The sequence below is a fragment of the Plectropomus leopardus genome, chromosome 12, assembly GCF_026936395.1.
Source record: "Plectropomus leopardus strain MGB_pleo_1.0 chromosome 12, ASM2693639v1, whole genome shotgun sequence".
NCBI lineage: Eukaryota > Metazoa > Chordata > Actinopteri > Perciformes > Serranidae > Plectropomus > Plectropomus leopardus.
The window spans coordinates 22,547,457-22,568,239 of NC_142187.1; the positions used below are offsets into that span (position 1 = coordinate 22,547,457).

A 20,783-nucleotide genomic window follows, 5' to 3' on the forward strand; every position below is an offset into this window, starting at 1 on the left:
CCACGCCAGCCCACGAGATAGTCCCCCATGCCAGCTTATCAGCGAGCCATCCAGTCAGCCAGCGTAGCCTGTGTCAGCTGGAATCTAATTACTTTGGACTGTTGACAAATTTCCCCTTTATGAAAAATGACCTTGAAGCAGCCACAAATGAGAGAGAAAGATGGCGAAGACTCTAATTAGTGCACACATGCAGTGGAAATGCACCCTAACTATTCATAAACATTAGTAAGACACATACAGGAAGAGGATGTGCCTTCTTGTATAACTTGGATTTTATAGTTTCTCTTCATACTTAACAACCAGATTTAAAACTCCTTTTTTGAGAATGAGTAGCTTAAGGTGCTTAAATACAGACAGGGGAGTCAGAGATAATTTGCTAAGGCATATAGAATAATTCTGTGTGTGTGTCTCGGGGCTTTCCTCCTCAGCCTGCCAGTGTTTCTCCCATGCCTTCGACTGTTATTACGACCCCGAGGTGGAAAAGAGGGGAGCAAGTTTAGACACCTACGGCAGGTACGACGGAGGAGGCGTGTGCATCAACTGCCAGGTATGAAATACATGTCAAGTCTAAACTGATTCCTGTGTGTGCATGTGTGTGGTTGTAGGGGAGGAGGGTATCCAAAAAAGAAAAGTTCCATGTTGTCTGTCCTCTATGCAGCATTTGATACCACGTTTACTCTGAAACTTGTGCAAACGGGTTTATGAAGCCGAGACAAACTTTGTCCATTGCTCATTGCTCTGCACTCTGCTCTTATCACTCAACAAGTTGATTTTGTGCCATTTTCTGTTGTTAAAATAAAGTTACATGAAGTGTTATGTTAATATGATATGCCTGCAGAGATTAAATGAGAGCACCGTGTCCCATCAAATGCATCAATTTATGTTTCTACTTTATAGAGCAGAGGACTGTTCTGTGTGGAAGCCCATTCCCCCCAGTGTGAAAAAAAAACTATCCTGTAGGTCATTAGAATGATAAACAATGAGTTAACATCTCAAAATAATGATTAAATATTCCAAAATAATAACTTAGTATCCTCAAATGATGAGCAGCTTTCTTAAAATAATGACATAGTATTCTAAAATAATGGCCTAGTATTTTAAAATAATGGCTTAGTATCTCAAGTAATGAGTTGGTATCTCCATCTCTCCAAATGACTGACTTATCTCAAAATAATGACAGTATCTCAAAATAGTAAAAAAATTTACTAAAAGTAATGGTTTAGTATCCGAAAATAATGACTTAGTATCTGAAAATAACAAAAAAAGAAGAAACTTACTTAAAAATAATGACTTCATATATCAAAATATTGACTGACTTATATCAAATTAATGATAAAGTATGTCAAAACAATGAGAAGCTTTCTCAACATAATGACTTACTTGTTTTAAAAAAACCTTTCTCATGTTATTGAGATACCAAGTCATTTTTTAGATCAGTAGGTCATTATTTTGACATCCATAAGTTATTTTGAAAAGGTTTCTCATTATTTTTAGATACTAAGTGATTATTTTGAAATGAGTAAGTCATTATTTTAAAAAAACCTCTGTATTTTCAAATAAACAAGTCATTATTTATTTCAAGTTTCTCATTATAATGACTATAAAGGTCCTTTTTTTTTTTTCTTAATGCACTGGCGGAAATAGGCTTTCATAGTATTTGTGCTCCTTCTATTCTCCCTGTTCAGTTAATAGGGATTATTGCTTACACATTATTTGTGTGTTCTTCTTTAGCACAACACTGATGGAGTGAACTGTGAGCGATGCATTGAAGGTTTCTACAGACCTTATGGAGTACCTCCTGAGTCTCCCACTGGATGCATACGTGAGTTGCGTTTTCTGTGTTTGTCCCCTTGATTTACCGTGCATGTGTGCACATTTGCCTGTGTATATTAATTAAAAAAACAAAAAAAACATGTGACCCCACCAGCCTGCAGGTGTGATGAAAGGACTACAGCCGGCTGTGAAATGGGGTCTGGAAGGTGTCTCTGCAAGCCACAATTTGCTGGAGAAAACTGTGATCGCTGTGCTGATGGATACTATTACTACCCAGAGTGCATAAGTAAGTTTTTTTTTTTTCTCCGACCACATACTGTATGCACACTTTACCTTTACCCTTATCCTTTTATTTTTTTAAATAAAATATTTCAATTCTAACATTTTTTTAGAATTTAATTTGCCTTAAGATGTAGGACCTCTTGTTTCCTGCATGGATTGAAATGGTCATTGTGTCTGAGAGTACTGCAAAAAATATTGTATCTCTAGACCTATGAACATGTAAATTATATTAAATTTATGAGAGAAAAAAATGCCCATTCTTCAGATGCCAGTTCAGATTAGTTTCTGTAGCTGCTTTAATAAATAATAGATAAATAAATAAAATATAATGAAAATGTTACTTGATGGTATTGAACTTTGCCATCTGTCAAATTATCAGGATACAACACTAGATAAGTTTGTGAACTGAAAGATGTCTCACCATGTAGGTATTTGACTTTCAGTTTATATGACAGCCAAGCAAAGCCAAAACAGTGCTCTATTCAAAGAGAGGCATCAGCGTCTTGTTTGAGACAGACACAAATGGCACCACTACGCAAGCGACACTGGCTCCGCCGCTTGTATTATTGCTAAACTGGGCTCCACTCTTGTTTACATTACTTTAATGGTCCATGGCTGTTCCTCACCATATAAATAGCTGCCAGTTATGTTTGGACATTAGAGGATAGTGGAATTAAACTGGTTGCCCTGAGCACTTTGAAAAGTAAACCATAAAATCCACAAACTCAATTAAGTCAGCTCAGTAGAGGAAGATGTTCGTTTTGCCAAATTCAGAGTCAGTAAAGGTTCAGTTATCATAATTTGTCCCTGTGATCTCTTATTTTGAGATGATGGATGCATGAAAGCTTCCTGTACTTGTTACTCATATTTGACTTATGTACAGTTAACGTCTTTTTGACTTATAACCAGAAAGTGCTGTGTTTGTGAGAATGGATGTCCATGTTAGTCTATTCAGTGTTTGGGAGCATAACTTCCAAAAAGATAATTCAGATCTTTTGAATAGTATATTACATAGAGTAGATGTTGGTCGGCATTTCCCCAGTTTGGAGAAGCAGTCAGGTGTACCGACACAGAAGCTAAGCTTTTTATTTATATGGGCACAGCATGGGCAGCACCAAATCATATTTTAGCCAGCTTAAAAAAATGTCCCACCAAAAGAAATCAATATCAGTTTAAGTGGGTGCTATATTAGGAATATTTTCACAACTTTACCTGATAGCGATTTTCTATGGAGATTTGAAGCCCTTATATTGCGCTCTTCAAAGTTGACTCCATTGTGAAAAGCTGCTGGTCTAATGCTGCCGTAATTAGTTTGTTTGTTTGTGTTATTGTGTGACTTTGGCTTGAGGGTTAGTTCAGATTCACTAAAGTCACGCAGTAACACAAAGACTGAATGATCAAGGTAGTGATTAACCAGTTCCTGTGTTCAGGGAGCTAAAATTATAGTTTTTGTTAATGATGGCTTTGATGAGAGCATAGATGGGGACTGAAGCTGTTAACAGCTTCCTCGCCTGAAAGAACTGTGTGATGGAAAGGTCAAAATTTCAAAATATATGGAATATAGCGTACACTTGATCTGTTTTTGATTTTTTTTTTTTAGGTGGCTAAAATATGTTTGGCTGCTGCCACCATCGGCAGCAGTACATTACTTAGCCTCCGTGGCGGTATTCCTGTCTGCTTTTCCAACGCCGACTGCTGGCTACTGTATATAATATGCTGACAATGGATAAGTACCTCACTTCAAAAGCTCCAAACTATACCATCAAAATGTTGTCACGACAGATTACTGAATACATGTCTTAAAATGTCATTTGTAACCTATTTAAGTAGATTATTCAAATGAAGTAATTTATTTTTCATACTTTGGATTACTTTTGGATTACTTAACATATTAATATTAGAGCTATCAAACTATAAATTATTTTAATTGTGATTATTAGCAGAATTTCAATAGTTAATTGTGATTTATCGTAGTTTTTAATCACATATTTTCAATTCCATTATTTTGCATATTGACAAGGTTAAACAATACCAGATTGTCTTGATTAGGAATCAAATGACAGCAAAAAAAAAAAAAACTCGCATAAATTGGGCATGTCTGCAAAGGGGAGACTCGTGGGTACCCACAGAACCCATTTTCATTAAAATACCTTGAGGCGAGAGGTCAAGGGATCCCTGTGAAATGACATGGCTGTTTTTCGATCACCAAAATTTAGACTAACTTTGGAGTGCTATTCAACCAACTTACTGAGAAGCTAGTATTGGATTCCTCTGATATTCTAGTTTCAGATGATACATCACTGTAGTTTTTTAAATAATGATAATAATATGTATTAATATATTAATATTTAATATTTTGCATTCCGTTACTCCCCAACTCTGGTCTACATCAATGCATCTATTTACATGTGTGCACATTTGTCTGCGTATGGTAATTAAAAATAACATGTGACTCCATCAGCCTGCAGGTGTGATGAAAGGACTACAGCCGGCTGTGAAATGGGGTCTGGAAGGTGTCTCTGCAAGCCACAATTTGCTGGAGAAAACTGTGATCGCTGTGCTGATGGATACTATTACTACCCTGAGTGCATAAGTAAGTTTTTTTTTCTCCTACCACATACTGTATGTACACTTTACCTTTACCCTTACCCTTTTCTTTTTTGAATCACGGATAAGAGGAAAACTTTATCATTTGATAAGATGATGTTTCTGTGTTTTGTGTTTGGGAGCTCGGTGTGTCAAAGTATACAGTGCACAATCATGTGAAACTAAAGCCACTCTTTGATGTCAGAATCAGTTTCATGTTCACCAGTTTTAAACCTTTTGTGTTTCACTCTGTCAGTTTTCCTCCCCTGGGGGAAGAATACAACTATTTTAAACTTATTATTATATGCTTAAAAAAGTATGCCCTTAGTGCTGCAGGGCGACATGCAGGAGGATGCATGCACATGCTACAGTGCTGACTAACCCTTCCACATGCCCAACTTTCATCTAAACAAATAAACTCAAATATTATACACACATAGGAGGGTTTCCCCATCATATCTCATTCTGATCTGGCTACAGGCTCAGAAGCCTGCCAGGGTGCAGAGATAAGCCACCCGTCCTTCATCTTTTTGAGTAGTTTTTTTTTTTCTTCCAGTTTTTGACTGACTTAAATCCTTTTTAAGGTCAGCGGTTTAACTTGCTACAGCACTCATCTTCTGTTTCCCTGGAATTTGGATAAATGTATAACTGACAGTCACTGTTTTCCCTGAGGAGGCATTTATGTTTTAAAACTTAAATTAGCGCAGCTTGTCAATAAAATGGTTCAAAGAGGCACAATTGTAAACCTCTTTGATGAACCAGTGGTATCATCCTTAACATTTATACAGCATTAATACACGAAAAAGCAACATATCTGTAATCTGCCCCAGGCGTATTGTTTCTTATGTCATATAAATGTGAAATTAATAGCAGACTAATAAATTTAGACTTGGCATTTATGAGAGAAAGATAGATTTATTAGTATGCGTTATTATTAAAACTGGGTCTCTCATCTCAGCAGGCTGTTAACACTGACAGACTAGTCTAAACATGCTGACACAGTCATTAGGAGGCCGTCTGGGTTTCAAGAGACTCTTCTCTTTATTTTGTGTCGTTAAGATTTTTACAACTTGTGTTTGTGATAGAGGAGATTAAAGTCAAGTCAGTTTGTTGCTGGTAAAAGGCTGTGATTCTTTACATGAGGAGATCACAGTGTCACAGGCAGACTTTGGGAAATACGCTCATTTCCTTTCATGCCAAAAGGGAGATGAGAGGATTAATACAACTCTTTTGTCAGTAATTATAAAGCAGCAGTTGGTAACTTTTTTTTAACTGTTTGCTTATTTGCTGAAATTGTCAAACTACACGTATACTAAAACTATATTTACACAGCACTTAATAAGACAGATAATCTGTGGACAAAAAAATCTATCTCTCTGCCATTTCTCTTGCCTTGTAGTGCTTCTAATGGCCTTAGTGCACGTGAATTGTGGTCAAACCGTCAAACTAGGCAGCGCTGATTAAATATTAATCAAGATTCTGTTACGACATTGCGTATTTCTGGCCTCAAGTGTTTTCAGAAGCATATTTAAGGTGTACTAGTTTAGCTGTGAAATACCAATGTATGTCCGGACCAGTGAGTTGTTTTTGGTACTGTTGTCAACATGCTGTCTGGGTAACAAACTTTCTCATTTTACAGCTAAATATACACTTAAATATGTTTCTGAAATCATTCAAGGTGAGACACAGGCTAATCAGTAACAGAATATTGACTCTTATCAGTTTGACTGCAGCTGATTGACCTGATTGATTGCTGGATTGGAGAAACTTCGGCTCTGATTGGTTGTTTTTAGTTTCCCACGGTCAATTCCAGGGAATGCCATTGAAAGGCAGAAGGAAGAGGGAGAGGGACATGATTTTTTTTCAGAGACTATCTGTCTTATGCACTTCTTTCAGGAAAAGTGACGGTTTAAGCAAATATGACGCAAAATTATTTTCAAAAACGTTGACAACTGTAGTTTTAATGCTAGGTATGTAGCAGTTGACTTAGCTCAGCATGAAAAGTGGAAACAGCTAGCTTGGCTCTGTTTAAATTTAAACAAATCACTAAGGAAGGCAATGAATCATATTTCCCAAAAATGTCATACTATTCAGTCAATCAGTCATTCATTTGTCACATGAGTTTCTTACAAAGTAAAACTCCATCAGCTCCTTTAACTGAACTGTATTTTTTCCCCTGGTTCTGGTAATCCACAGTTCAGGTTGTGGAATGATTTGACTGTAGTTTAGGGTATAGCTGCCTCTGCTGTATTTGAAATTAAATACAGTTTCAGCGAATTCATTGATCATCTTTTGGTGACGGTAATGGTGGTGTCCTGGAATGTCCTCTACATTCTGATTGGCTCCATCTCTCACATGGTCGCTCCTCCTGAGGGTGGGAAGCAACTCTGCTCTGTAGCCGCCTCTGAACTGCTTATAATGGTGATCCAATGTGTTTATTCCTTTGGCGGTGCAGAGCAAGCAGGAACAGGACAGCACCTCACATGCCCACCGTCACACCGCTTCAATAATACATGCTTCAAACTGCATAGCGGTTTGTTGTTTTTGAGTTTGATGCAAATTTTTAATGTTACAGCAAAAGCAATCCCCCACTGTGATAAATAAAGTTGACACTTGAGGTTTTACTTGGTCACAGTTTCCCATTAGTGGAGGTCTTAATTGCGTTGCCTTTCCTTTGCAATCAGGATATCCCGTATACCAGATGACCACCAAATCCCCTGCAGGACCCATTGTGGGTGAGTTCAAAAAACAAGCAGTGTCTCTTACCACAATATAGCCTGAAAGATGTTTTTAAATAATAATTTAGAGTGTTTATACTCTTCAAGCCCTCCTTTTTCTCTCTCTTTCTCCATACAGGGCCCACTGCTTGCCCTCCAGGTTATTTCGGCTCACCCGGCCGCTGTCAGCGTGAGTGTGATTGCATGCGAAATGTTATGCTACTGTAAAGGTGTTTACAAGGCAGTGTTATGTTAAGTGTTTTTCTTGCTATTCTCATTTGCATTACTTTATCTCAAAAGGAAAAAAACTACTGAAACTTTATCCTCTTGAAGAGCATTTTGTTTTACAGGGAAGTCCTTGACATTTTCATCATGTGAGTAGCATTTCCTCACAAGCAGCCCAGGTTGTAAAAAGGGCTTTCTAAGGCACCACTGAGTCTGACTTGTTTTATTTTTTGCAGAGTTAAATGTTAAGAACATGCGGCAGGGGTCAGTCAGGAAAAAGCTCAACGTATATAGGCATGACTAAAGGTCAGGTCATGTTTTTAGGCCTTATGAAAACAGAACTGGCAGTATGTTATAGTTGGGGCTTAATGTGAAAATACTTGTAAAATGTATCATCAGAATGAGTAAATCTGCTGCTTAGTGACAGCAGATGTCTTACCATTGTTGAGCAAAACACTCAGATGGTCTTAAATTATTATCTCTGTCAGTGGGGATTTAAGCTCAAGTGGTCTCTGTTCTCTCCAGATCGCAATAGTCAGTTGGGACAGTCCAGCGAGAAATAACCGGTCTATTATTAGTTATGTTCTAAATTCCCTTTTCTGGTTTCCTCCAAGCTGGGAAGCCCATTATTAGAAAAATGGCATTTCTGCTAAAACAATGCCCTTTAGCCTTGTTTTATCATTTGTCAGAGAATGTAGGCAAACAATAACTTGTCTGAATAACATGTTTTTTTTACCCTGTGAGCTGACTGAGAAGGAATTTTATCAGCAGCCTTCGAAAAGCTGATTTTAATGTTCTGGAGCAGCTTTGGGGCAAATAAAACTGAGGCAGCCCTTATGGTCGCCATCCTGTCGTATTGCCAAGTCTATTCACATACCAATACCAAGGGAGGCTTGGCAAGATGTGAGCACCAGTGTAGCCGCACCACTGTGTGCCACAATATGAGAATAGATCTACTGGCAGAAGTAATTGTCATTCCCTGTTATTCAGCTGGACTGAAGAAAGAGCTCAGGCTCATTTATAAGCAGGCTTCAGCAGGGTTACTCATTTGAATTTCCTTTAGTTGGGATTTAATTTGATTACTTTTATTGTTAAAATAAACATTTCTTATGTGTTTGTGCACAGAGTGTATATGCGACTACAGAGGGACAGCGTACTGGGTGTGCGACGCATTTGGCCGCTGCCTGTGCCGTCGGGGTGTGGAAGGCGAGCGATGTGACCGCTGCCAACCAGGATACTACTCCTTCCCAAACTGCCAGGGTGAGAAAGAATCACAGTGCCAATGAGCATTTACCCCCCACAGCCTGCAAAAAACAACATCATCAGTGTAACTTGTCTGAATAATGATGAAACATGACCTTTATTTTGAAACAGATGGCTGCATGATGCTAGACTGTAGATGTAAACAAGGACAGCATGCCAGGAAAAAAAATGGGGATATGTTTTCTCATGGCAGCGTACCGAGTAGAGATATTTTGGACTAATTGGTAAGGGTTGGTGTGCCAAGAATTCAACAGTTTGTACAGCAATCTTATGCTTTATTTTTAAACAAAAGAGTGCTTCTGTCCACACGAACCTGCTTGCAGTAGCATCTGGAACAAGTGCACACAATGGTGAAAAAAACAGTCATTTTAAAGATTAACTTTCTCTCTAGGCATCGATTAAACCTTTTAAAACTTATGTCTGTTCATCAAAATCACATATTGAAGTTTTTTTTCCGTGAGAAAATCCCTTTCATGTCTTAAAATGGCTTAGATGTAACTCACCTTTGCCTCAGTTAGTATGGGCAAAACTATAAATATGAAATTAGCCTCGCCTCTAAGGTGCTCACCTGCAGGTTGAGCAAACCTGTTGACCTTCAAACACGCATTTCTGCTTGTAAAGGATAATACGTAGACTACTTAATCGAACAGCTCATAAAGTGCTGCTAATCTTGGGTAAACTTTGTTCTCAGCCGACAGCTCTGGGAATTGAAATAAGGAGTGTCTAACTGTGCAAAAGCAGCTGCTGATAACCCTTTTTCTCCTCCCCTAGCATGTGTCTGTGATGGGTCTGGTGTGGCGGACAGTGTGTGCAGTCCAACTGGCCAGTGTGTTTGTTTTCCCAACTATGCGGGGCATGAGTGTGACGAATGTGCACCAGGCTACTATGGATACCCAGAATGTGCTGGTGAGTGGGTTTGAGCCATCTATGTCCACCAGTGTAGCTACAATATATAAACCAGTTGGGTGCATGTGATCCGTGCACTGCTGGAAAAAATGTTGCTACTAGTTTCACTGGCTTTACTGTGGCCTCTTCTCATGACTCTGTGGAACAAACACGCTCATTCTCCCACAGTATCCTGTAAAACCCTCTGTTGTCATCCCCATTCATTTACTGATGTATTCTTCATGACACTGCGTTTCACAGAGAGCTGGAGCATGAGAAATATATGGACTTCTTCCTTCTAGGGAATCATATTCCCAAGAATAGACAACTGGGAATCACTACGGGAAATCAGATTTTGGAGAAAATAAAAACCCTGTTCATGATACCAGATTCACCTAACCCCAGAGGTGAAAACACTTCGAAGAGTTCATAATTCAGCTTGTTTTCTGCCCCTAGTCTGCCAATGCTCACAGGAAGGCTCATATGGCAGCATATGCAACCCACTGTCAGGTCAGTGCCTGTGTCTCCCAGGGGTGGTGGGCCAGCAGTGTGACCGCTGTGCCTCTGGACTCAGGTTCCCTCAGTGCTCAGGTAAACACATCATCATACTCAGAAATGAAGTAATTTGGGGACTGAGTAGGAGCAGCAGTTAGACCAGTGGTATTTAAAGGAATACTTCACCCACCAAATGACCATTAGTTTTTTTTTCTATTATTCACCCCATTTTAAGTTGAATTCATGAAGAAATCTTTATTTTTCTCACATATGTCCACGTCCAGTTAACGAAGAACCCAAACATGAAGAAAATTCTCGATGAATGGAAGCGTAAGCGTAATTTTTTAAAAACGGCAAAACTGTATCAAAACATTCGTTTACAAAACCTGTCCAGCATAATCCCAGTCTTATTTGTCCGGTTGTATGCTTTAACAGACACCCCTTTCTGATGGGGAACTGAACAGGAAGTGAAACTTATCTACGCTCTCTTCAAAGCCAGACTCTATTGAAAAACAAAGTAGTTTTACATTGCTGAACACAGGAGCTGCAACTGTACGGCTGCCTCGATCTGTTAGTTTGTTTGTGTTATTGTATCACTTTTGTGTTTTGAAGGTTTAGTTCGGGTTCACCGAAATCACACAGTAACACAAACTACTGATAGAGGCAGCGGCACATCAGCAGCAAGTCATGCTCAGAGAGCCAAAATGATTGTTTTTGTTAATGGAGTCCGGCTTTCAAGAGAGCATTAATGAGTTTTACATTCCTTACAGTTTCCTGTCGGGGAGCTGTAAGGAAAGTGTCTGTCTGTTTAGAAAGCACTGAGAATACGACTGGTTAAATATTGCATAAGTTGTGTGAGAGTTTGTATATGGTTATTTATTTCATCAAGAATTTTCTCCGTTTTTGGATTCTTCATTCACTGTGGAGGCATGTAAGAAAAATGTTTTCTTCATGAATTCAACGTAACTTGGGGTGAGTAAGTGATATACAAATGATCATTTGGAGGTTAAAATATTTCTTCCATGTGTTGATCATCCGCTGCAGTGTACAATATACTGATTTACTAATGTTTTTTTACTTTGTTGTGTATTCGTTTTGTGACTCCAGCCCCCATCAGTGTGTGTAATCCCGTAGGAACTGAGGCTGCTGATCCTCGAACGGTATGTCACTCTCAATAAACTTCTTTTTTTTCTGTCTACTGAAGCCTAGCCTTGATCATGTTTTTATTAGCCTTGATAACAGAAGTAGTCACAGTCTAAATCCAGCACTGGGGTGTGGATTTACCTTACCTCAAACTTGTGCAACTAATAACACAGCTGTGCTGCTGCTAAAACCTCCTCCGTCAGATTTTTCAAGGAAGTGTTTTCCCCTGAAATGTGAACGTAGTTAAAATAAAGGAAAAGAGACTTCCTTTCATTTTGAAGAGGAAGAAAAACAATAACGAGATTCTGGAAGGGCACTTCCCGCTCTATTTTAGAACTTAGCCTATGTTTGAAAGTAAGAAAAACTTTTAACTTTTAATTTAAAATCATTCAGAAAACTTGCACTGCAGAACAATATGCAAGCACCTGAGACTGATTTAAAAAATAGAAGGTGGCTTTCAATAGTGGCTACCAGTCTCAACAAGCATTAGATTCCTCATTTGTTGTTTCAGGGCTCCTGCCGCTGCCGAGCAAACGTAGAGGGAACCCTCTGTGACAGGTGTAAACCTCTCTACTGGAGTCTGGCATCAGACAACGCTGGTGGCTGTGTAGGTGAGTGAGTGGAGATTTAAATACAACATAAAACTTGAAGATTACAACTGGCTGAAACTTCTCCCAGTTTGAATTCCTTCAGTGTTCATATTTTAAGGTGATGTAAACTGGTAAAAATTCCTGGAAAAGTTATGAAATCAGAAATACTGTTGTCCAGACCTGGAAATGGTTCAGAATTTAAATAAAGTTTTGGAAAAGTTTTGAATATACATCATTTTGGCTAATATTTAAAATATAATATTCATAAAATCCCAAAATGTGTGTAATGTTTGTTACACAATACACATTCCTTGTTGTTCTAATTTAAAATCTAGTGCCAATACTTACGTGTCAGTCTCGTCAATTGGCACATGCAGCAAGTTGGCAGTGGGAATACTTGATGGGCGGATACTAAAGCAAACACTAGTAGTTTGCTAATCTGCAAATGCCTGGGAAGTGCATATTTACATATTTAATAATTTATGGCTGTTTCGCCATACAGGCTTGCCTTTTTTAAACTATGTAAGCAAGGTAATTTAAATCGTGTAAAAAATTATGAAAAGTCATGAAAAAGTTTGAAAATTAATTGTTAAAAATGTGTGGGAGGCCTGTGTTAAAAAAAAAAAAATCTGTGTTTTTCCAACACTGCTCGTCACAGAGGGGATGTTAACTACAGTTGCTGATGCAAAAATGTGATTGACCCTATCAAGAGCCAGAGTTTGGTTTGGCTGTTCTATGCTACTGTAGAAACATGACAAAGCAGCATGTTATGTACTGAAGAAAAGGCACTCAGTGTTTCCCAAACATTGACTTGTTTGTAGGCCGCCGTAATTAAAACATCTACCACTACAAAAAGTTTAGAAAAGGTTTAAGTGGTGGACTGTTAATTAGGAGCACTATTGGAATATATGTACCTTGAAGGTAATCATAGCGCATTTGGAGCACAGACAGTCAAACAGAACGTCAGATGCATTGAAAGTGAAACGTAACCGTTCATTCTGCTGGGTCTAAAAGTTTGCTTACCTACAAACAGCTGTTCCCTTCATCCATGGATGTGATCTGATCAGCTGAGAACAGGTCGACAGATCAGTCATCCGCCTCGCAAGTGTAAAACAGCTGTGGAGAAAAAAAAAGTCATGGAGAGCACCGCCTGTGCTGCGTTCAGAGACCCACAAAAACATCAGAATTTAGAGAGAGAGCACGTAGTGATACAAAGGGACACAGGTGTTTAAAAGATGACAAAAAATCCACCCACCCTTGCCGTCATTCTGTGGGTAACACTGACACTTATCATATATTACATTTCTGCAAATATATCCGCCTAAATCCTACACTGCATCTCTAATTTTGTAAAAGTTGTAAGAAAATAAAGAGAAAAAAACTGAGCTGACCTCCCTTCAGCCAGAGTTCCCCTGTCTTATTTTACTTTCTCTCCAAGAGTATTAGTTCTGATCACTGAGCCCATTTTTCCCACTGTATTAAATCACCAGTAGCAATCTGACAGGGTACTGATATGGGTCTTGGCCCCTTTTACCCAGAGGATATGTCAACACACCCCTGTCAACAAGGCTGGATCTGCCTTCCTTTCCCTCAGAGGGGAGCTGAGGAATAACACATACAGGCAAATTCCTGTTAACTGCTTTGAGTGTGGAGCGAGCAAGTGACCCTGTGTGATTTCATGCTGTGACTTTGCAGTAATGAGCACCCAGTGGCACATTAGAAACTCAGTACTCCTCCACCCACACAGAAAATAACTCTGTCCTAATCCTCTGAAAATCCATAATTTTAGGAATAAGGTGGTTGCCATTATCCATCCGTTGAGGGAACAGCTTCAGGCTTTGTCCAGATACCTGTCTAATGTTACAGAACAAGAATGTTGTCACTGCTGCACTGCCTGAAGACTCAAGATGAAAGGGGGAAAAAAAGAGCTTTAATATCCAAAGAATGCCTCTGGTTGACTGTGGCCGGACATTAAGGGGAAGCTTTTTTCACTGTGTTGAAAGCAAGCCATGGCAGTAAAGCTCCTCTGGACCTTTGATGTGTAGATCTCTGAAGATTATGGGGTTTTGTGCTGTTGTGTTTTCACCCATGAAAGTGACAAAATCCTGTAATCAGAGTCTATTCACTGTAGATCCCCCTTTATACTTTTATAACCTCTCCTCCCTCTCTCTCTCTGTCTCTCTCATACCAGAGTGTCGGTGTGATTTGAAAGGGACGCTGAGTGGTGTAGGAGAGTGTCAGCAGGTGAGTATTTCTTTAGAACTTGCAGTGACTGATACAAATCTATTAATCAAATCGTGATTCATATTAGACAGTTATCCCACAGAGTTTTGACTATTGAAAGTCTGTTTTCTATTCTCTTGATCTTCTGTTTGTGTAGAAAAGTGGACAGTGTCACTGTAAGCCTTTTGCATGTGGACTTAAATGCGAAACCTGTAAGGATGGATACTACCTGCTGCAGAAAAAGCAGTATTTTGGTTGTCAAGGTAAGACATTCTTCCTAGCCAAACGTCTAATACCACATTTCACTTACATACTATGTAGTCTATGTGCTGGTGACTATGTATCTCGTATGATAAAATGAGGAAATTGAAGTTAAAAACAACACACTTTAAAATGTCAACCAAAGAGAGCAGGGAAATACTATTTTTCAGTCTGGCATTCATGGGATTTTGCTGAAACTACAGATTTTACTTATGCATTTTTGTATGCCCACCACCACAGACGTAAGTAGTATGGGAGCGGATCAAGAGAGAATCCCAACCCTCTCCCTCTCTCTCAAACTCAAACCAAACTCAGATCATACTGTAAGCGCTGATCAAAGCTGAACCAAGATTTTGTTACTGAACTGCAAATTTCTCACCCAAAATGTCTTCGGAAACATATGCTACTGCACTGTTGTGTTTTTGTGAATAAGAGGTGGGCACCATACTGTTGACTGTATTGTAAAACTGAGATCAAACTGTAAAACTAGGCAGTGATGATCAAATATGAACTAATATTCAGTTACTGTGTTACCTATTTCTCATCTGAAATGCTTCCAGAAACCCATAAACATATTTTAGTGCACTGGTTAACTGTAATTTGAGATTGCTCGGTTTCAGCTGGCCTCCATATTGTTTCCTGTGTCAAAACGGCCAAGCTCAAACTACACAACCCACCAATGGGAGTGTTTATTGGTCCTGTGTGTAGCAATGCATTCTCGTAGTTGTAGGTTTTCTGCCTTTTGAGCATAAATGAATGCCACAGTGCATGTAGCATTAATGTCAAAAGTATTTGCAACTTTCTATTGCAAAGACAGCCTAGTTTTATGAAAAGACCATCTTTCCAGCAGTGAAGCCACTCTTAAATTAAAAATAATGACTTTTCCTTCCCCTGATAGGCTGTCAGTGTGATGTAGGTGGTGCTATTGGCGTGGCGTGCGATGAGTCATCGGGCCAGTGTTGGTGTCGGAAGAATATAGTTGGCCGTGAATGCACAGAGTAAGATGAATGAACGTCATTATTCATTAGGCAAAATTAAGCATGGAATATTTTGATAAAATATATTAATAAAATAAATAAACTTATTTTAATAAGTTTTTAATTCAAATTTCCATGCACCTTGTTAGACCTGCACCAGGCTACTATTTCCCCTCTATGCACCAACTGAAGTTTGAGGTTGAGGATGGCACCACGCCGAATGCCAGACCTGCGCGCTTTGGCTATAACCCTCAAGAGTTCCCAGATTTCAGCTGGAGAGGTTACGCTATAATGTCTCCTGCACAGGTTAGTACATATTCCAATCAGTACCTTAATATATCTGCCACTTCAATAACCTTATAGCTTCCTTTTTCAGTCTGCTCTTATGATTGCTTCACTTTTACCTCTGCACTGATATTCCTGCTTAAAGCACACATCCTTCTATGATATCAGGGCTGATGTGGGATCGTGGACACCAGCTCTCTTTGAACTAACACTGTCTCTCTTCAGCCGGAGGTCATCCTCACGCTTACCCTTGGCTTTCCTGGCCTTTTCGAAATTGTAATGCGCTACTCCACCCCCAAAAGAAAGGGGAGAGCACGAGTGAGAGCAAGGATCTTGGTGGTGGACGAAGCTGGCTCTCAGTCTTGCTGTGACTGTAAGTGAAGGGCCTGCCTTCCTTTGGCTGCATCTTCATCTCTAAACCTCGCTTGCCATCTGTTGATTAACCCGCTCCGTTTGCTCCAATTCTCATGATTTTCTAACCTTTCTCGTTATACATTATACCGCCATTGTCCATTTAAACCCGTGCCATTGTAGTCAGATGTGTGTCACTCTCGTTCCTGCAGAGTGAAGTGAGAGTAACAGTGCATGTTGACCCAAAAGATGAGAAGCAGCACTTATTCCGTGTGGTTCTGCGGTTCACTAACCCGAGCAACACCATTGTGACCGGTAGCATCAAGGCTACCAATAACAGAGGCGCTGAAGGTGAGCCTGCCTCTGTCATTGATCAGCTCTTACATCTCATGTACATGTCATATCATCAAGTCTAATGCATCACTGAAGAAATAAATAACCAGTTTTATTTGTGATTTGTGATTATACATAAGCTGGTGCATCATGTGTGTCATGCTGATGATTGTGAGTGTGTAACATAACAGACCTTTCTGCTTGCTGGTCTTTAGGGTCAGATCAAAGTAAGGAAGTAATATTCCCAAAGAGTCCCTCCCCGTCCTTCCTCACTGTCCCAGGAGAGGGCTTCGCTGAGCCCTTTGCGTTGACCCCTGGGAAATGGATCATTCACATAAAGGCAGAGGGGGTCCTGCTGGTGAGTTTATACAGAAGACAAAGATGTGGATTTTTTTTTAAAGAACAGTAATTTGAGTCTTTCTGTTTAATTTTGGATTTTATTAATTCCTCTGTTTCTTTGTGCATAGAGAGGCAAAGTCTGGTAGTCATGTATGGAAGTCAATGACGAGAAGCAAATAGTTTTTTAAACCAGTTTGAATTGTGCCATGAGTACCGCATCTGGTGTTTGTCTATTTAAAAATAATTTTGCAAGTAAAAAAAGTCCAGTATAAGTCAGTACACTGCATCTCTCATGTTGCACAATATACATCACCAGCACCAGCTAGCTGCTCGGACCCACCATTGTGAGTTTTACTCTCAGGTAGGATGGCCTGTTCTGGCGACACATAGGCTCTTACTCTGGTACACCTTTATCTTTATCTATAAGGCAATTCTTGGTCTGTTCCCACACTACTTATGTGTTTTTATCACACAGGAAAGTACCGGACAGTATTCACTGCATTTTCAGTACCTCTTTATGCTCTGTGTACCAAACGCTCGGTCAGAAATTGGGAAACTTGGAATACCCAAAAGACAAACAAATAATTGGAATTTGTTGCAGAATGACTTGAAATTTAAGGAGCTGCTTTAATATACTTTTGTCTCCCACTGTGTCTCTGCTGTCTGAAACTTTGTGTTTTCACTGCTGACTGTCTTTGCCAGGTCGCCTTTTGAAAAAGAGATTAATCTCAACAGGACCAACCTGGTTAAAAAAAATATAAAAAATGATTCACAAACTAGTCTAACATTATCTTACCGGGGGCTGAAACTTAGGATTCTTTCATCCATTGTCAATTAATCTGTCAGTAATTGATTTATCGATTAGTTGTTTGGTCTATAAGAAGTAAAAACATTTCCCAGAGCTCAAGATGACGTCCTCAAATGTCTTCCTTTGTCAGAGTTTACTGTCACTGAAGAGTAAAGAGACCAGAAAATATACACATTAAAAAAGCTGACACCAGAGAATTTATTTCTTTAGTTTCTGAAAAAGTTACTCCAACTGATTAATTGATTATCAAATTAGTTGATGTATTATTTAATAACTGACAACTAATCAGTTAATCATGTTGCTGTAATTTTACGTGGTGCATTTCATCCAGCGACTTGAGATCTTTTTATCAGCTGGGAAGCAAAAAAACGGGCAAGGACCGCTGTTTGTGTCAGTACATCTTAGTACAACACACAGAGGCATCTTAGCTTCAGTGAGAGAAAGTTATGATGTCATTTATGCGACTTGTGTAGTCTTTCTAATTACGAATTTTCACAGTCTTATAATCGAACAGCAACTTTCTTGACGGGTAAAATTTTCTTTCAAGTTGACAGCCATAATATGTGCAATTCATGGCATATATTGAAACGGATAAAAAATCACGTATTTTTTATCATCCTTAATTTTCCCAAAAGTAAGTCCCATAATTGTCCACTAGAAGGACAGGGCCTTCGCCTCTCTATAGAAGAAAGAAAGCAATATACTGAATACTAAAGTACACATTGTCCCTCTCACTCTCCAGGACTATTTAGTGCTGCTGCCCCAGGATTACTACGAGGCCCCTTTGCTGCAGGAGAAGGTCACCGAGCCGTGCACATACTTGCCCACTGCCAGCCGGGATACAAAGTAAATCTTAAAAATTTATGTTCTGAGTTCCAATCATACATGACATAGCTATGTTTTCATATCCACCCATTCTTTTGTTTGTACCACACTCACAGCCAACATTTTCCAAAAGTTTTCTACATAAGTTTATCATGATAAACACAAGGGTTTTAAATGTACAGATTTTTTTAGCTAAAATAACTTGTAAAAAACTACATTACAAAACTACAACTACAAAACTCATTATTCTTGCTGACCCTGTGTGTATCTGTGTGTCTCTGTCTCAGCTGTCTGTTGTATAAGCATGTAGCCATGGATGGCTTCAGCTCTGCTCTGGGCTCACAAGGAATGCTCTCCGACCGCAGCGGGCGCAGGAAGAGACAGGCTCGTGTGCGACGCCCCACCCAATATCACCCCGAGATGGCTGCTCTCAATGGCAGACAGGTAGCAGCCCTGGATACAGACATGAATTTCAATATTGTGGTCATCATCTTCAAAGCATGAATAAAGCTATTAAATAGACTGAGGTATTTCGTCAGGTTGTTATGAGCTGTTTCAAAGTCCAGAAAAAAAAGAAGGTCAGGTTTTTGGCTTTGGGACTGTGGAACTACTGCCCTACTTTACTTATAGCTTTTTTCCTCATTTAAGTAGTTTATCCTTTCAAAATATTATTCAACAAATATATTAGGATAAATTAAAATGCTGTTTTACAGTCTCTGCCCAGTCCCGTGAATATATTTCAACTGTACAATACTCTCTTCTATAATTCCTACCTATTTTACTCCTGTATTTATATTACGTATACTTGCACATATATCATATATATTGTATTTTATATTGTAGCATATTGCACATTTTTCTTGCATACTCCTTATTTCTATTTTTATTATAATTCCTCCATGTCTGTATATAGTATAAGAACAACTATATAACATGTCCAGATTTCACTCAGTTAAGTATTTCTGAATCTGAATCTGTAGTCACAGCTTCAGCTCAGTCTACGTGTGCCTCGTCCTGGCCCATACGCCCTCGTCCTGGAATATGCCAGCGAGGTGGATGCTGTCCAAAATGTCAACATACTCATCAGTGGCCAATCAGATGGCCAGATCCCAGCCAGGGCCAACATCTACAGTTGTGCCTACAGGTGAGTCCTGTATTTGTATTTGTTGCTTCAGCTTTAAAAACATCTAATTTAATACTATTTTACAGCTAGAATGAATATGTGTGTTGTTCAGCTGTTTTGTGTCTTTAATTGCTGCAGCTTTTTGTGCCGGAGCGTGGCGGTAGACAGCAGTAATCAGGTGACAATGTTGCAGCTTTCTCATAAGACGGAGGTTCTTCTGCAAACTTCTACGACATCATTCCTGCTGGTGAGCAAAATGTTTCCAAAAAAGATACATGATAGTTTAATATCTAGACATGTAATTAAACATACATTTGTTTCTGTCTGTAGTATAAAGTGTATGCAGTCCCTGCAGAAGAGTTCTCCATTGAGTATGTAGATCCAAAGGTGCTGTGTGTCTCCACTCATGGCCGCTTCACTGAGGACAGGTAAGTCACCTTGAATAAACCCTGTTCTAATCTTTTAATAACATTATTCATGCGGAAGCATTTTCAACACCTATGTGAAATGTGAGCTGCAATTCAGGAAATGATGCTACAAGACAAGACCTCTGTATTGTCTTGTTGTTTTGGAGCGTGGAAACACACATCTGTTTTCCAGGTGTGATTGCAGGCATTCCTCCAACTGTGTAAGATAATGTACCTGAGGATGAACTTAGGGTCAAACTCTCTCTTTCTCTCTCTGTCACACTTAATTTACTCTCACACTGAACCCTAATGATCAGGTTAGTATGCTACACTTACAGAGCCGTCAGTATGCAGTCCTGTCATTTACGGTGTATTCCAATTATGTCAGTGTAAGAAAAGCCTTCACAAAAGGGAAAAATATGCCAGAGATAGATAGAATTGATTGGAAAGTGCCTCAATTTTCAAGGAATATATTAAAGATCCTATTAAAATCAAAAATTACACACACAAACACCCACCCACCCACCCACACACACACACACACACACACACACACACATATATATATATGTATATATACAGAATTCTTTTTTACATGTTTGTGTACCAATTTAGTTTCCAAATCAAGAAAGAAAAGCACACATTTAACCAAGAGGGAAATTCAGGGATAATTAAATTAAGTTTGACCAAATATTAGCATGAAATGGAGAGGTAGGATTAGGAAGGAGGACATGCAAACCGAAGGTATGTTAGCCTGCAAAACAAAAACTTTCCTCAGAAGTGTGTGTGTATATTTAGTCTCTGATGTCAGGATTTCTGCACGTTGATCAGAGAGAGTGATAAGCAGAGGATTTTAAGATTTATAAAAAGGATTATTGGAGATTCATGTTGT

General features: G+C 39.0%; 1 protein-coding gene across 3 annotated transcripts in view; it reads left to right on the top strand.

Moving 5' to 3' along the window:
- LOC121950945 (laminin subunit alpha-3-like) overlaps positions 1 to 20,783 on the top strand; it is a 78,712-nt gene that overhangs the window by 23,332 nt on the left and 34,597 nt on the right. For all 3 annotated transcript variants that reach the window (XM_042497082.2, XM_088085539.1, XM_088085540.1), the window contains exons 8-29: positions 429 to 547; positions 1,732 to 1,822; positions 1,928 to 2,059; positions 4,517 to 4,648; positions 7,326 to 7,376; positions 7,498 to 7,548; positions 8,709 to 8,843; positions 9,618 to 9,752; positions 10,188 to 10,322; positions 11,334 to 11,386; positions 11,881 to 11,980; positions 14,151 to 14,203; positions 14,340 to 14,445; positions 15,342 to 15,441; positions 15,570 to 15,726; positions 16,269 to 16,407; positions 16,605 to 16,747; positions 18,279 to 18,382; positions 18,649 to 18,805; positions 19,342 to 19,505; positions 19,623 to 19,731; positions 19,815 to 19,912. In XM_042497082.2, the coding sequence (XP_042353016.2) occupies positions 429 to 547; positions 1,732 to 1,822; positions 1,928 to 2,059; positions 4,517 to 4,648; positions 7,326 to 7,376; positions 7,498 to 7,548; positions 8,709 to 8,843; positions 9,618 to 9,752; positions 10,188 to 10,322; positions 11,334 to 11,386; positions 11,881 to 11,980; positions 14,151 to 14,203; positions 14,340 to 14,445; positions 15,342 to 15,441; positions 15,570 to 15,726; positions 16,269 to 16,407; positions 16,605 to 16,747; positions 18,279 to 18,382; positions 18,649 to 18,805; positions 19,342 to 19,505; positions 19,623 to 19,731; positions 19,815 to 19,912 (2,464 nt within the window). The remainder of the gene's footprint in view (positions 1 to 428; positions 548 to 1,731; positions 1,823 to 1,927; positions 2,060 to 4,516; positions 4,649 to 7,325; positions 7,377 to 7,497; positions 7,549 to 8,708; positions 8,844 to 9,617; positions 9,753 to 10,187; positions 10,323 to 11,333; positions 11,387 to 11,880; positions 11,981 to 14,150; positions 14,204 to 14,339; positions 14,446 to 15,341; positions 15,442 to 15,569; positions 15,727 to 16,268; positions 16,408 to 16,604; positions 16,748 to 18,278; positions 18,383 to 18,648; positions 18,806 to 19,341; positions 19,506 to 19,622; positions 19,732 to 19,814; positions 19,913 to 20,783) is intronic.